We start from the raw sequence: 13,368 nt of genomic DNA, 5'->3' as shown, positions 1-13,368 counted from the left end.
CACGGGATAGACACTGCCTTGACCGCTTCCTGTTACAAAATAGTCCAGTGACAGTCCTTCCAGGCTGTGGCAATGACCTGCCACCAGGGGCAGCAGCGAGCAGCAACTCATTCTGCACCTGTGCCAACCCAGGAGCATAGAACTCCCTATAGGCTGTAGTGACAGAGCCACTTCCTCATTCATATAACCATCCAGTCATTCCACAGACATTAATTTTGAGCCTATGAAGTGGGCCAGCCCTGTGCTGGTGCTGGGAACACAGATACAAACAGGAAGCTTTCCCTTGGGGTGGAGGAGTGGCTCATAGTATTTCAGGGATGCAGATGTACAAACAGATAAAAATCCATCAGCTAAGATTTCTAACAGGTTATTTCCATGGCACACTGGCCTCTTAGAGGAGAGAACAAATATCTCTAGAGTAGAAAAAAGTAGGTTTTGCTAAACTTGGGGATAGTCTTTCTGGGAAGAAGGAACTACAGGAGTCTTTCTTAAGAGAAAGAATGAAACGGGAGAGAGGACAGTGCATTTGGGGTTCAGGGGTCAGTCTGATATGACTGAAGTGTGGGGTATGTGGAAGAAGTGGAAGGCTTTAGAGCAAAATGTGCCTGGTGGGTAGAGCTCAGCTCTCAAAGAGCCACCATGCCAGGGTCAGGAATTTGGACTTGATCCTATGGGTCAGAAATTACAACTGGCAGTCTGTAGTGGACTGGAGAGTCCATTAAAAAATCTAAATATCTTTAGACTGGAGATATGCTCTCTAGTCTGACCCACTCCCACTGCTTCCTACTATTCTACACTTGACCCCGTCACTCTTTTATGCTACCTGCAAAACTCTTGAAAGCGTTTGGGTTTCTGACCCCTAGGAAAGCAGTGACCAGGAGAGGTTTTTAGGCAGTTAGTGACACATGAACAAATTTGGTATTTTAGAACCTCAGTGGCGTGGAGGAAGGGAGAGATTGGTGACAGATGACACAACATGTATTCCTTCCAATAAGACTTCCTCCTTCCCTCTTGTTAGAAAAAAAAAAAAAAAGAAAACAGATGGAAAAAAAAGTCAACTCTGGAAGACTTTCCATTCACTTTCGTGCAGTTAGGACCAACATGATGTCACACTCCTATTTCAACATACCCAGACTCTCTTTTCTTGAATTCTGTGTATCAATATAACAACTATTTATTGAGCAACCACTCAGTGAAAGCTGGGTATTCAGGTGCTCAGGTGGCAGGGGGTCAGGGTACGGAGGTGAGAATCAAAGCATAAAGCTCCAGAGTTCAGCAAACTCAAGGACTCATCATGGCACCACATGTACGATGACTGGTGGATAGCATAAGACAAAAGGTATCTCCCAACAGGGGACCCTACAGCACAGATGGCCCACACTCAGGGTGTGCCAGCAGGCGGGTGCCAGGACATGGTGTGTGCACAGGGCTGGGGAGAGTGGCAGTAGGAGGTCTGATGCCATTGGTCCCATGGCCCTCACAGAAAGCTGTCTTTCCCAGAGGCAGGGCCCCCCAAGCTTCTGCGATTAAGAGGGGTTAATCCATTTGAGCCATGTGTAGAATCTACGTAGGCTTTGACCAAACTGGAAAGAAGGCTCTCATCATTTCTATCATTTTTGTAACCAACACATCTGTTATTCATCTAGAATTCTCAAAGTTGATTTCCCAAATCTCCTACAACAGATCAGTTAGTGCTCCCTTCCCTGAACTGAACCCTTGAAGACCAGCAGACTAAGCTGGTTACAAAAAAGGCCATGATAGGGCCCCTACTTGGCTCACCATGGCTGCCCCAAGTATCATCCGGCAGGTGTTTTCTCATGTGTGGGGAGCACGGCAATGCACTCTGGCTTTGGAGATAACAGAGCCAGGCATGGAGTGTCTACAGCCCAGAGCAGAACCCCTAAGCTCAACTGGAGCCAGTGCTGGGCTCTGTGGCTGGGACTTATGATGCCCAGGTCAGGATCAGTGGGGCTGAGGAGGGCCTGGATGTCCAGTTTCCTTCATCCCGGGCCACTTCCTGGTCCCTGGGTGATGGCCTCTCCTTTCATGGATGTCCCTCAACCTATAGGGACTTAGAGGTATCCTCACAGGAGGTAAGGTCAGACATATGCCAATGACAACAATGACACCAGCCAGAACTTCTAGGGCATGCCTAGGTGCCAGGCACTGTGCTAAATGCTTCACAGCTATGATCCCCTGTAATTCTCACAGCAACCCCGTGAGCAGCGATTCAGGCTCTGCAAGTCCAGCCAGGCTAGCTGTGGGGGCTGCAGATGCCTGGGTTCTCCAGCCACACTGAGTACCTCCAGGGAAGGGGCAGCAGTGTGGCCATCTCTGTGTTCACCCCCACAACAGTGAGCACAGTGCCCTATACACTAGGAGCTGGGTGGTGGCAGGGCCTGCACCAGGGTGAGGTATGCTGCAAATCAGGTACCCAGGAAGCAAAATTTAAGGACACACTCTCAGGTGCCACCCTGCACTTGTATGAACCAGACAGTGGGTGCCACCTTAAATCTTGCACACTGGGTACCTCATTTGCTTTCCTTTAGTCCTGGCCCTGGGTAGTCCAATGACCAGGCATGTGTGTGTGTCTTGCTCCTCCACCCTAGCCATGGGACCCTCCCTTCTCTGTGCCTCAGTTCCCCCTCACCTGTAAAATGGGGCTAATGACAATACAAAGGGTGGACAGAGATGCAGCAAAATCAGAACTCTCTCATACTCTGCTGATGGGAACATAAAAATGATGCATCCACTTTGGGGAACTGTTTGGCAGTTTCTCAAAAAGTTAAACATAGAGTTACCATACGACCCAGCAATTCCACTCCTGGGTATCTACCCGAGAGAAATGAAAACACATCTCTAAACAAAGACTTGTATACGAATGTTCACAGCAGCAGCATCATAATCACCATAAAGCAGAAACAACTCGATTGTCTATCAACTGATGAATGGCTAACAAAATGTGGTATATCCACACAACAGGATATAAAAGGAAACAAAATACTAATACATGCTACAATGTGGATGAACCTCAAAAGGGAAAGAAGAGAAGCCAGACAAAAGACCACATGGTGTATGATTTCACCTATATAAAATGTCCAGAAAAGGCAAACCTACAGAGACAGCAAGTAGATTAGTGGCTGTGTAGGGCTTGGGCTAAGGTGGGTGGGGAGTGGAAGAAGGGAATGGAGAGTGACTGCTAATGGGTACACAGGGTCTCTTTCTGGGTTGATAAAAATGTTCTAAAGTCACATTGTGGTAATGGTTGCATAATTTTGTAAATATACTAAAAGTCAGTAAATTGTACACTTAAAGTGGGTGACACTTGGGTATGTAAGTTATATTTCCATAATGCTATTTTAGAAAATAGGGCTACTGATAATACCTATGGCACAGCATTGCACAATGCCTGAGAGTATCCTATACATCATCTTTTTTTTTTATGAGATGGAGTCTCACTCTGTTGCCCAGGCTGGAGTGCAGTGGCATGATCTCGGCTCACTGCAACCTCCACCTCCCAGGTTCAAGCAATTCTCCTGCCTCAGCCTCCCAAGTAGCTGGGATTAGAGGCATGTGCCACCACGCCCAGCTAATTTTTGTATTTTTGGTAGAGACGGGGTTTCATCATGTTGGTCAAGCTGGTCTTGAACTCTTGACCTCAGGTGATCTACCGGCCTCGGCCTCCCAAAGTGCTAGGATTACAGGCGTGAGCCACCGCGCCCAGCCCCTATACATCATCTTAACACTTATTATTATGCTCAGATAAGTATCTGTTGCTCACTTAAAGGACTTAAAGGTTGTCTAAATTCCCTTGAAGTGCCTTTATTTTTAGGGGGACTTTGGGGAACTAAAGTGGGCAGTCACCCGAGATCCTGTGTCTCTAAGTGACCTGCCCGTGCCCACACAGGTCTCCCAATCAGCTACTCTGGCTGCAGCGGCTGCTGCAGGCACCAGCCTGATGTGGGTGAAACTCTTCAAGTCTTGGATTCCAAAGATCTGTGTTGAGTTCTGGCTCTGACCTTCGTATTATCTACTCCGTAGGGTTGCTGTGCAAATGACATGGGCTACAGTGTGAGGATATTTGGAGCATCCAATAAATTGGGGAAAATCATGGGTGAGGAAGATTGTTGGCAGAGGAAGACCCTGAATGCACACCCATCCTTGCTGTTATCCTCCGTGCTGGACTGTGGCTCAGCCACAGGTTCTAATCCGTGGAGGAGGGGCCACAGCCCTTTTGCTGGAGCCACAGGTGCATGGAGGGCAGGAGGGGTTAAATGTGCCCAGGCTTGATGAACATCAGGTGTGGCACAAGCCTGCCTGGCTTCCAGAACTCTTGGATAAAGGACTTCTCCACTTTGTACTTTCTTGTCTGTTAAATGGGGATAACAGAATCTGAACATCAGGCTAGGCACGGTGGCTCATGCCTGTAATCCCAGCATTTTGTGAGGTCAAGATGGGAGGATCGCTTGAGGTCAGGAGCTCGAGACCAGCCTGGCCAACATGGTGAAACCCCGTCTCTACTAAAAATACAAAAATTAGCCGGGCATGGTGGCGCGCACCTGTAGTCCCAGCTACTTGGGAGAGTGAGGCAGGAGAATTGCTTGAACCCAGGAGGCGGAGGTTGCAGTGAGCTGAGATCACGCCATTGCACTCCAGCCTGGGTAACAGAGTGAGACTCCGTCTCAAAAATAACAACAACAACAAAAAACAAAACAGAATCCCAACCTCTCTTAGGATTGTCCGAGCACACCCACAAAATGAATGTAGATTTGTGCCTGTGATGTCAGTGAGGGCTAGCATGACAATGGGCAGCAGATGTTGTAGCTAAGTGCCAATGACTGTGACCTTCCTGAAGGCAGGAGCATTGTTTTCTTCCTCTGGCAGGTGCTCAGTGAGTGCTGACTGGAAAGAGGAATCGAAGCGGGGAGGGAAGGTGCTGTGATGAGCTGGCTGGCCGGCCGAGGAAACAAAAGGGCCTTAGTTAGACTGCAGAGAAGAAGAAAAATAATACATGGCCATAGGACTGTATAACCTTGGGCCAATTATCTTACCTTTCCAGGCCTCAGTTTCCTCAAGCTGGGCTATTTGAGCCCTAAATTTTTTTTCAGCTAGAGCATTCCTGGATCCTACCAATGTACCAAGTTGCTATTAGACTCATCCTCTCAAAATCCTCTTTCAGTGATTCCAGAGGACATTATACATCCTGTACCAGGAAATCCATAAATCCTATTCTAAAAGTGCCAAAGTCAGGCACTGTCCAAGTTCACACTGTCGAATGCAAGTTCTCCGTTCTTTGGAATGTTTACCATTAACTGTGAAGCGATCAAGACCGTTTCCGTTCTGTGGCTCTTTCTGCTCAAGAGCTCTGGTTCTTGGAAACAATGTGAAGTCTTCGGGCTCTCCTGGACTACGCGTCTCTGGCACAAATTCACCATATACTCAGAATCAATTCTCTAACACAAAGTTCCCCAGAAGAAATTAACAGGCAGTTCTACAAGATAATGAAACCGCAGAGTTCTCTATTAGGAGAGCTTAGGGAAGAGCTGGTGCTTCAATCCTCTCCTGCCTGGAACCCATCTTTTCCCCTAAATGTCTTGGCCAGAGGGCAGTCTCTTTCTCCAGCTTCTATCTGTCAGTTCACATCCCCGCATTATCTACCTCTCTACCTCCCCTACACAAAAGCAAAGGCACACCCCATCACCGCCAGTGCTGGCCTCCTGGCCTCCTGGCCTCTCCCTACTCCCTCCAGACCACCATTGCCACAAACAACTTCACCATGACATCCAGCTCTGACCAGGCTGTGTGCAAATATCTCAATCCATTTTCAAAAAGACAGGGTGCCATGCAAATGAAAATAAGTTCTAAACTTCCTCCTCTGTAGGCTATGGAGATCCCTGGGGGGTTCTGGGTACACCCAGGGGCTGGGGGGTGGAGGGGGGGCGCCTGAGATGGCTTTGTCCTTAGAGCAATTCAGCCCAGTCTCATATTTTAAGAACAGCGGGAATGTAATATCAGCTGAAAGGAGTTTTCTGTGCGCTATTTAACTAAATGGCTCTGCAGCTGGGGAGAGCCATAGGCAGACGTGTTATGATTCAAAGGCTCCCAATTACAATGATCCTCTTTTATTGTATAAAAACAGCAACACAGCCATTCTCCACCCTCCCTCCGCCTGCTTCCTCCACCCCCTTCCCCCATTGGCTGGCGAGGCCACTCTGCATCCTGAAAGGAGCACCCAGATTCTCCTCCGGCTCCAACTTTGCAGCTTTCAGCCCACAGGGATTCCTTCCCTCCAGATCCGGGGAGGAGAGGGCGGAGGGCGCAATGCCCCTGGAGAATGTTCTCTTGGAGACACTGATAGAGGCTTTACAATGGCCTCTTTTTGAGGAGGGGTGGTTTGGGGGAGCTGTAGATAACAGATGCGGATTTGTAATTCTCTCCTGTTTTGACTAAACTCTCATGCGCACACGTGCACGCACACTCATGCAGGAAGGCATGCACCCCTATGCCCCTTATCAGAAAAGCAATCAGACTATCCCAAAGCACGATCTAAAACCGTCCCTTCTCCTCACACCTCTTCCAGGCTGATGTGGGCCAGGCCTCCAGAAGACTTACATACAACATCAGAAAGCTCTGGAATCAGACTGAGCTGAGTTTGAATTTTGTCTTTGCTACCTTCTTTCTGTGACCTTGAATAAGTACTTAACCCCTCTGAGCTTTCGTTTCCCATCTTTTTTTATTTTTTATTATTTTGAGACAGAGTCTTGCTCTCTCACCCAGGCTGGAGCGCAGTGACGTGATCATGGCTTACTGCAGCCTTGACCTCCTGGGCTCAAGCGATCCTCCTACCTCAGCCTCTCAAGTAGCTGGGACTACAGGTGTGTGTCACCACACCCAGCTCATTTTTTAGTTTTTTTTATTTTTTGTAGAGATGGGGTTTCACCATGTTGTCCAGGCTGGCCTTGAACTCCTGAGCCCAAGCGGTCCACCTGCCTCGGCCTCCCAAAGTGCTGGGATTACAGGCGTGAGCCACCACGCTAGCCCATTTTTCCTGCCTTTTAAGTCGAATTACACTGCCACTCTCAATTTACTCCTCAGGGTCAGATTAAATGACACTGTGAAGGGAAAGTGTTTAGCAGAGTGCCTAGCACATAGTAGGTGCTTACTTTTTCTGTGGCTGTTGCTGTTCTTAACGTGGTGAACACCATGTGCTTGTGCTGTGTCTGGGTATGTGGGGAGCTTTGTGCATCTGGTTGTGTAGGGAGCTTTGTATTTGTTCAGTTTCACCAGCCAGAGTGAACCAGGCTGTGGGGGGTGATATGGCTGTCGGGGCATAAATGTCAGGCCTGCTGAGGAGTGTTTTTCTTGAGTCTTTCTGCAACACTGGTTTAAACGGTCACCTCTGCACAGCATATGCAGGCATGCGTGAGTGCCTGCCACTTCCTCCTTAACTTAAACTTCTGGTCCTTCCTCAGTTTCTGCAGATGTTTTTGAGCCCAGCAGCTGCAGTTGCAGGCATCCAACCAGGACAAGGAGGGGCTGTAGCCCAGGAACTCTCATTCATAACCCTCTTCCTCTCTGCCTCAATAGCAGGCTCCTCTCTCTCTCACAAGTAGCCCCTGGGCCCCCAACAGGGAGGATTTCCTTCCAAAGAAAGAGCTAACTCAATTTGGCTACTCCCTGAAGCCCCAGAGATCCATGAATCTATTCCCTGACCCTGAACTTGACAGGAAATGGTCCCCAGGATTTTGCTGATTTCTCTCTGAAAGATAAACTCAGCGTGGGCTTCCCGCTATTCCATCCCAAACTAGACATGTGCACCCCTAAAATATATCACAAATCTCTTACACCACAATGAATGCCTGGCTCACATTCCTTCATATTGATCCCCCATGGATCAATAGCACAAGAATTTCATTCACTGCAGATTCTGTTATGTGTTAAATACCATTGCAGTGAAACAATGTGTAACAAGATTAATCTCCACTAAGTGTTTCTAATGTTAGGGAGTAGGAGGGAGAGAAAGAGGAAGAAAGGGTGTGAACTGTGGCTTTTAACAGGTAAATATTGTCCACCAGGGGGTAAAGAGAGGTATCAGCAAGAAAACAGGTTCTGGCCCTGGTGTCTCTATTCCATTTTCAAGTTTGGGTGGAAATTGATATACTGTTGCCAGGACTGTTTTTCTCCGTTGGGTCTCTTTTACACACACACACACACACACACACACACACACCACCAATCAACCCCTCTTAACTGCATGATTACAAATGTAAGAACAGGAAGCAGACTGTGGGTGGATGTTCTTAAAATCACAACCTGTTCAATGTAGGGTGGGGGCATTAGAGAAGGGTGTGGGGCGGGGGGGAATCAGGATTTTTTTCAGTTCAAAATGAAATAATCTTGTCAATACAGAAAATAATATCTACCTTATTGTCTATCAAAGGGGCATGTGCACAGCCAAGCATCCTTCCTGAGATGCGCTGTCTGGATGTGGCTATGACACAGCACTTTACGGTACCTGAACAATGCACCAGCATCTCACTGTGATATTACAGGGTCAGGTTTCCATTTCAATAGTTGCTCAGACTTGCCACAAAATGAGTGCACGTGTGTACTGGGGGTGGGGGGGAGGCAGAAGGGGAATGGCAATGAGATGGGACAGTCAGGGTCCTGGGATTGATGATGAAATCCACACATGCTAATTACTTGGCACCTCAAATTTACAATAAAGTCACTTTCTTGAGGTGGTTGCAGTGATGACGGTGATTTGTTGAGCACAGTTCATATGTGAGGTGTGTGCTAAGCCTTTTTACAACTTTCTTAAGTTTCCTAACAACTCATACAGCAGCTACTGAAGTGATCTCCATTTCAGAGATAAGAAAATTGAGGTAAGTAACAGCTCAAAGTCATAAAGGTAATACCCTGAGCAAAGAGAATCAGAGAGGCTGGCCCTTGCTGGAGGAATCTAGCCTGGGGAATCTGGTGCTGGGAAGGTCTCTGACATCCTCTGATATCATCTCCCTGTTTAAAGCAATGGTGAGGGTCACAGCCAAAGGTATCCTGCTGATGAGTGGTGGAGCTGCAGCTACGGTCCAGGAGCCCCACAGGTCAGGAAAAAGGCAAGTGTAGTGTTTGGAGAGTAAATGGCACCCCCTTCCAGCTTTTCCAGTCCCACTAACTGAATTATCCAGAAAGGAGAGCTGATTGCCTCCCTGTAACAGCTGACTCACATCAGGTTAATTTTGGATTCTTATTGACAGGACCTAAAAGCAAATCATCCCTCACTTCTTTATTGCACATTGTCTTGTTTTTGCCCTGAGGCAAAACCGGTCCCCTGGCCTGAAACTTTCCAGAACTCTTTTTATTGCAAATAAGAACTAAGCTCGTTTGTCTGCACAAGGTACTCTGCTATCAGTCTTAGTCTTCCCTTCCCCAAACACGTGACAATCCCGCTTCAGAAACCTGCCATAGCTCCCTAGTACCTAGAGATTAAAAGCCAACCTCCTCCATGTGCACCCCCAAGCCTGGCATCATCTCTTTGCACAGCCTTCCCTGCATCCCCCTCTCCACCTCCCCAGGGTACCTGTCCACCGCTCCCAGGGCCCTTCTTTCTCATCTTAGGCAGCACATGCCCTCACTGCCAACTCAACAACCATTCCTCCTTTCACCCCTTCTGCCTTACAAGTTGAACCCCAATTTGCTCATGACAGCAATGGGTCCAACTAAAAATACTTGACTGCTCTTCCCTGGCAGTAGTCACCACGTGGCACAGCTCTGATCGATGAGCTAAGGACAGAAGTCCCTGAGAGGGGTGCCCCTTCCCAGATATAGCAGTGAAGCTGTACTGGGTAAAAGCTCTTTGAGCCTCATTCATCCTTTTTTCTCTTTCTTGGAATGCAAACCTGAGGCCTAGAGACATAGCAGCCACTTTCCTACTACGAGATGATAAACCTAAGGCCAAAGGCCTCCACTCTAAGCATGGCAGAGTAGAAAGAAGTAGTCTGGGTTCCCAGTGGTACAGCTGAGGCATCATCCCCCTTTACCCCCCACCCCGTTGTTGTCTGACACAAAAAAGTCCCTATCTGGTTAAGTCACTGGTAGTCAAGATTCTGCTGCTAGCAGCCGAATGCAGTGATATTGGCTACACCTCCAGACATTGTTCCTCTTCATTCATGGGGCAGTTCAGCTGCTCCCACCTCTAGGAGATCCTCTGTGATCCCCTCAGAGCAGAAGAATCATGCCTTCCCTTGTGCTTCCACAGTGGTTAGTTTTCTCAGTTATAGCACTTATCTAAGCCTGCTTGATTTGGTTTAATGAGTGCTTCCCCACAGTCGGCTCAAACTCCTAGAGGGCAGGGGGTCTGTATCCCACCAGCATCTCCATAATGTCTGGAGCATGCAGTGCTTTGCGTTTCTGCCAGGGGGGCTCTGTCACCCCAGCATTTCCATAACATCTGGTTATGCGCTCTGCATTGCAACAGCAGAGTGTGTGTGTTCTGGGGGCTGCCACTCCGCTTACTGGCTGTTTGGTCTTGGGCAAACTTCTCTGGGCTTGTGCCTCCTCATCTAGAAAAAGGAGAGAATGAGAGTACTTACATCAGAGTTGTCATGAAGACAAAACAGTCTAGTCATAAGCACTTGGGATAGTGCCTGGCATACAAAAATGCTTAATGGCTATGGGTTCTTATTAGTATAATGAACATTATAGTTGCTGAATGAATAAATAAATCAACACACAGTTGCTAAATAAATGAATAAAGGAATAAAATCCAGGTAAATTCTGGAGTTCAGACCTCGGGACAGTGGCTACTGTTCCCTCTTTTCTGCTGGACCTGACTCTTTACTTTTTTATTCTAACTGTGACGTCACGTATCTGGATGCTGGTACAATGGACTGGTTAAGGCTATGAAGTTAGGCCTGGATTTGCTTTTTGCTGCGTCATTCAGGCAAGTTTCTTCACCTCTTGGAGCCTCTGTTTCCTCAACCATAAATGGAGGATAATAGTAGTACTTAGCTCACAGGATTGTGGTGAGAATTAAATGATAAAGCATGTAAAATATACAGCATTGTGCCTCACACACCATAACAGTGTTAGAAACTGTTATCAAACATTGCCATGATTATTTTTGATAAGTGTACAGCAACCCACCAAATCACATAGTCCTGATGTGGACGAGAAACACCGGGTGGGGCCACCTTTCAGCATGTCAAGATACACTGCACTTACATCACAGGAATACCCTTTCTTCAGTGCCAACAAACAGTGGTGTTTTCCCTCCTTAAATGGACATTAGTTGAGATAGCTGATGTGCCCCAAAATCTTGGTTTCTTGCATTTTCCCCTGAAGCACAATCTTCAGGTGCATCCTTTAGCTGACAGCAAACCTGGCTAGAAGGAAAGGTACAAGTGCGCAAGAGAACAATCGCGGAACAGAGCATTTAAACAGCGATGATATTTCCACACATCACCAGTTCAATTATTGACAGTGACACATTTCAACCTTACTTGTAGATTTTTTTTCCCTTCTGGCCTTAAAAGAAGCTGTGTATACAGCTTTACGTAACTTTCCCTTTAAACTTAAACCTTTATGCTAGTCCCATTCAACCACTTGACGGCTCCATTAATCTATTTTTACTATTAAACGTGCCATTTTACAAGATATTTATTCCACTTGGTCGTCATCCAAACGCTTTTTGACATTACTGCCCTGGGAGTGAACTGCTTAAACTCGCTGCCCTCATAAACAGAAAATCACCTTTTGACTCAAATCTTGAAGAGCTCTCAGAACCTCACCCCCTTTACTTCTACGGGCATTAATTTCTGCCATATATAAAGGAGAGAGTGAGTAAGCGTGCGTGTGTGTGTGTGTGTGTGTGTGTGTGTGTGTGTGTGTTTTTAAGAGGGTAATTGTGGGAGGTCTGGGCAATTCAAGAAGTGCTGGGGAAGGAATCCTCTCCTCCTAACTCCATTCTGCTCATCGGGGCCTGCCTGAGACCTGGGGATCTGGTAACTTAACAGAGAGAAAGTGATCAGAGAGCAGGTTGGGGAAGAACTCCAGGGCCCAAAAGGCAGTGTCCCAGGGGGCCAAGTTGAGCAACCACTCTTTAAAAGGGGAGGGGTCGAGGGAAAGTCCTTATTCATCGACTTCTCTCCTTCTCCACGCCCCAGACAAACAAAAGGCCACCGCGAAACAGTTGAAGGTAGAGACCTACTGGCTTTGAAGACTATCAATCAGGTGGAAACCTGAACAAATCACAATTTGGCTTCCCCATCAAGTTTTCTCCCCAGCCTGACAAACCCTCCTCCTCCGCCGCCTCCACCTCCTCCTCCGCCTCCCAGGCTCAGCACAGCTACGAGGCCAAAGGGACCGTCCTGTGATGCCTGCTGGTTTCCAACTTTCCGCTCATCTTCGTCTCCGCAGCCTCCTGCAAAGCGGCTGGGAAAAGGGCAAGTTTGCAAAGCCGAGGATACAAGTCCTGGGGAAGCCACAAAGAAGCTGCAACACCAACAAAGATTAACCTCTTGTGGGGCAGACGAAAAGCGCCAGCTGCCGTTCAGGGGGGCGAACGTAGGCTCGGGCTGGCAGAGGCTCCGGCCAGCTGGCAGCGGACAGCAGGGCCGGGGGTCCCGCGGCCCCCCTCGGCCCCCCGCCCCGCGCGGACTCCCCCCGCACCTGAGCGGGGGTGAGGACAGCGCCGCGCTCCGGCCCTGCCCCCGCCAGGTAGCTCGGCTGCCGCCCGCGCTGCGCGCCCGCTGCCTGCAGCCGCCGGGAGCGACGAGAGCAGAGGCAGCCTCGGCCCACGGCGTCATGCTTCCTGCCACCACATTACGGCGAATCGTCACCGGGAGAGGGGAGCGAGGGGAGAGGGGGAGGGAGGGGAGCAAACACACGCAGCCCCCCGCCTGCCAAAACGCGCGGAGACGGGGCCACGTCCCGGTGGAGTCCCCGCGGGACCTGCCCCGTTTGCACAAAGCGCCGCAGTTTGGCCAAGAAGGGAGGGAGACGGCCACGAAATAAATAAATAAAAACAGTCGGGTCTACGTAACGCCCTGTCGAAAGCGGACGCCATATTTTTTTGTGGCTTATGTCGACATAGGGAAACGTAGACATGTTTTTCCTCCTCCTCCTCCTCCTCCTCGCTCTGGCTCCCATTTATCCAAACTTGTAATCAAAACTCTTTAAAAAAAAATCTTCTTCCCTCTCTGTATCCGCTCATTTCCTCCCACCCGCAAAAAGAGCCCGCACACCCCCCCCCTTCCGTACCCCCCTTCCAATCACAAACCCGGCCAAGTCCCATTAACAACACATTTTCGGGAGCCACAGCGGCGACGGCGGCGGTGGGAAAGTTGGGCTGGAGTGGCCGGCGCCCGG

General features: G+C 48.7%; 2 protein-coding genes across 9 annotated transcripts in view; both read right to left on the bottom strand.

The window, feature by feature from the left end:
* Positions 1 to 13,368, bottom strand: part of ZHX2 (zinc fingers and homeoboxes 2) — a 197,353-nt gene that overhangs the window by 181,973 nt on the left and 2,012 nt on the right. The window contains exons 2-3 of one of the 8 annotated variants that reach the window (XM_063669044.1): positions 11,224 to 11,384; positions 10,516 to 10,562 (exon numbers count right to left, since the gene is read on the bottom strand). The exons of the other annotated variants lie outside the window; for them this stretch is intronic. The gene's annotated coding sequence lies outside the window, so the exon portion shown is untranslated. The remainder of the gene's footprint in view (positions 1 to 10,515; positions 10,563 to 11,223; positions 11,385 to 13,368) is intronic. 8 annotated transcript variants of the gene reach the window in all.
* On the bottom strand, positions 11,391 to 13,292 carry LOC134740039 (uncharacterized). Its single transcript, XM_063669049.1, has 2 exons — positions 12,670 to 13,292; positions 11,391 to 12,432 (listed from the first exon to the last, which is right to left on the bottom strand). Exons 1-2 carry the CDS (start codon positions 12,804 to 12,806, stop codon positions 12,249 to 12,251), a joined length of 321 nt encoding a protein of 106 aa, XP_063525119.1. The 5' UTR covers positions 12,807 to 13,292; the 3' UTR covers positions 11,391 to 12,248.

The sequence above is a fragment of the Pongo pygmaeus genome, chromosome 7, assembly GCF_028885625.2.
Source record: "Pongo pygmaeus isolate AG05252 chromosome 7, NHGRI_mPonPyg2-v2.0_pri, whole genome shotgun sequence".
NCBI lineage: Eukaryota > Metazoa > Chordata > Mammalia > Primates > Hominidae > Pongo > Pongo pygmaeus.
The sequence above is the reverse complement of the archived record's forward strand: the minus strand, read 5'-3'. Positions and strand labels throughout refer to the sequence as shown.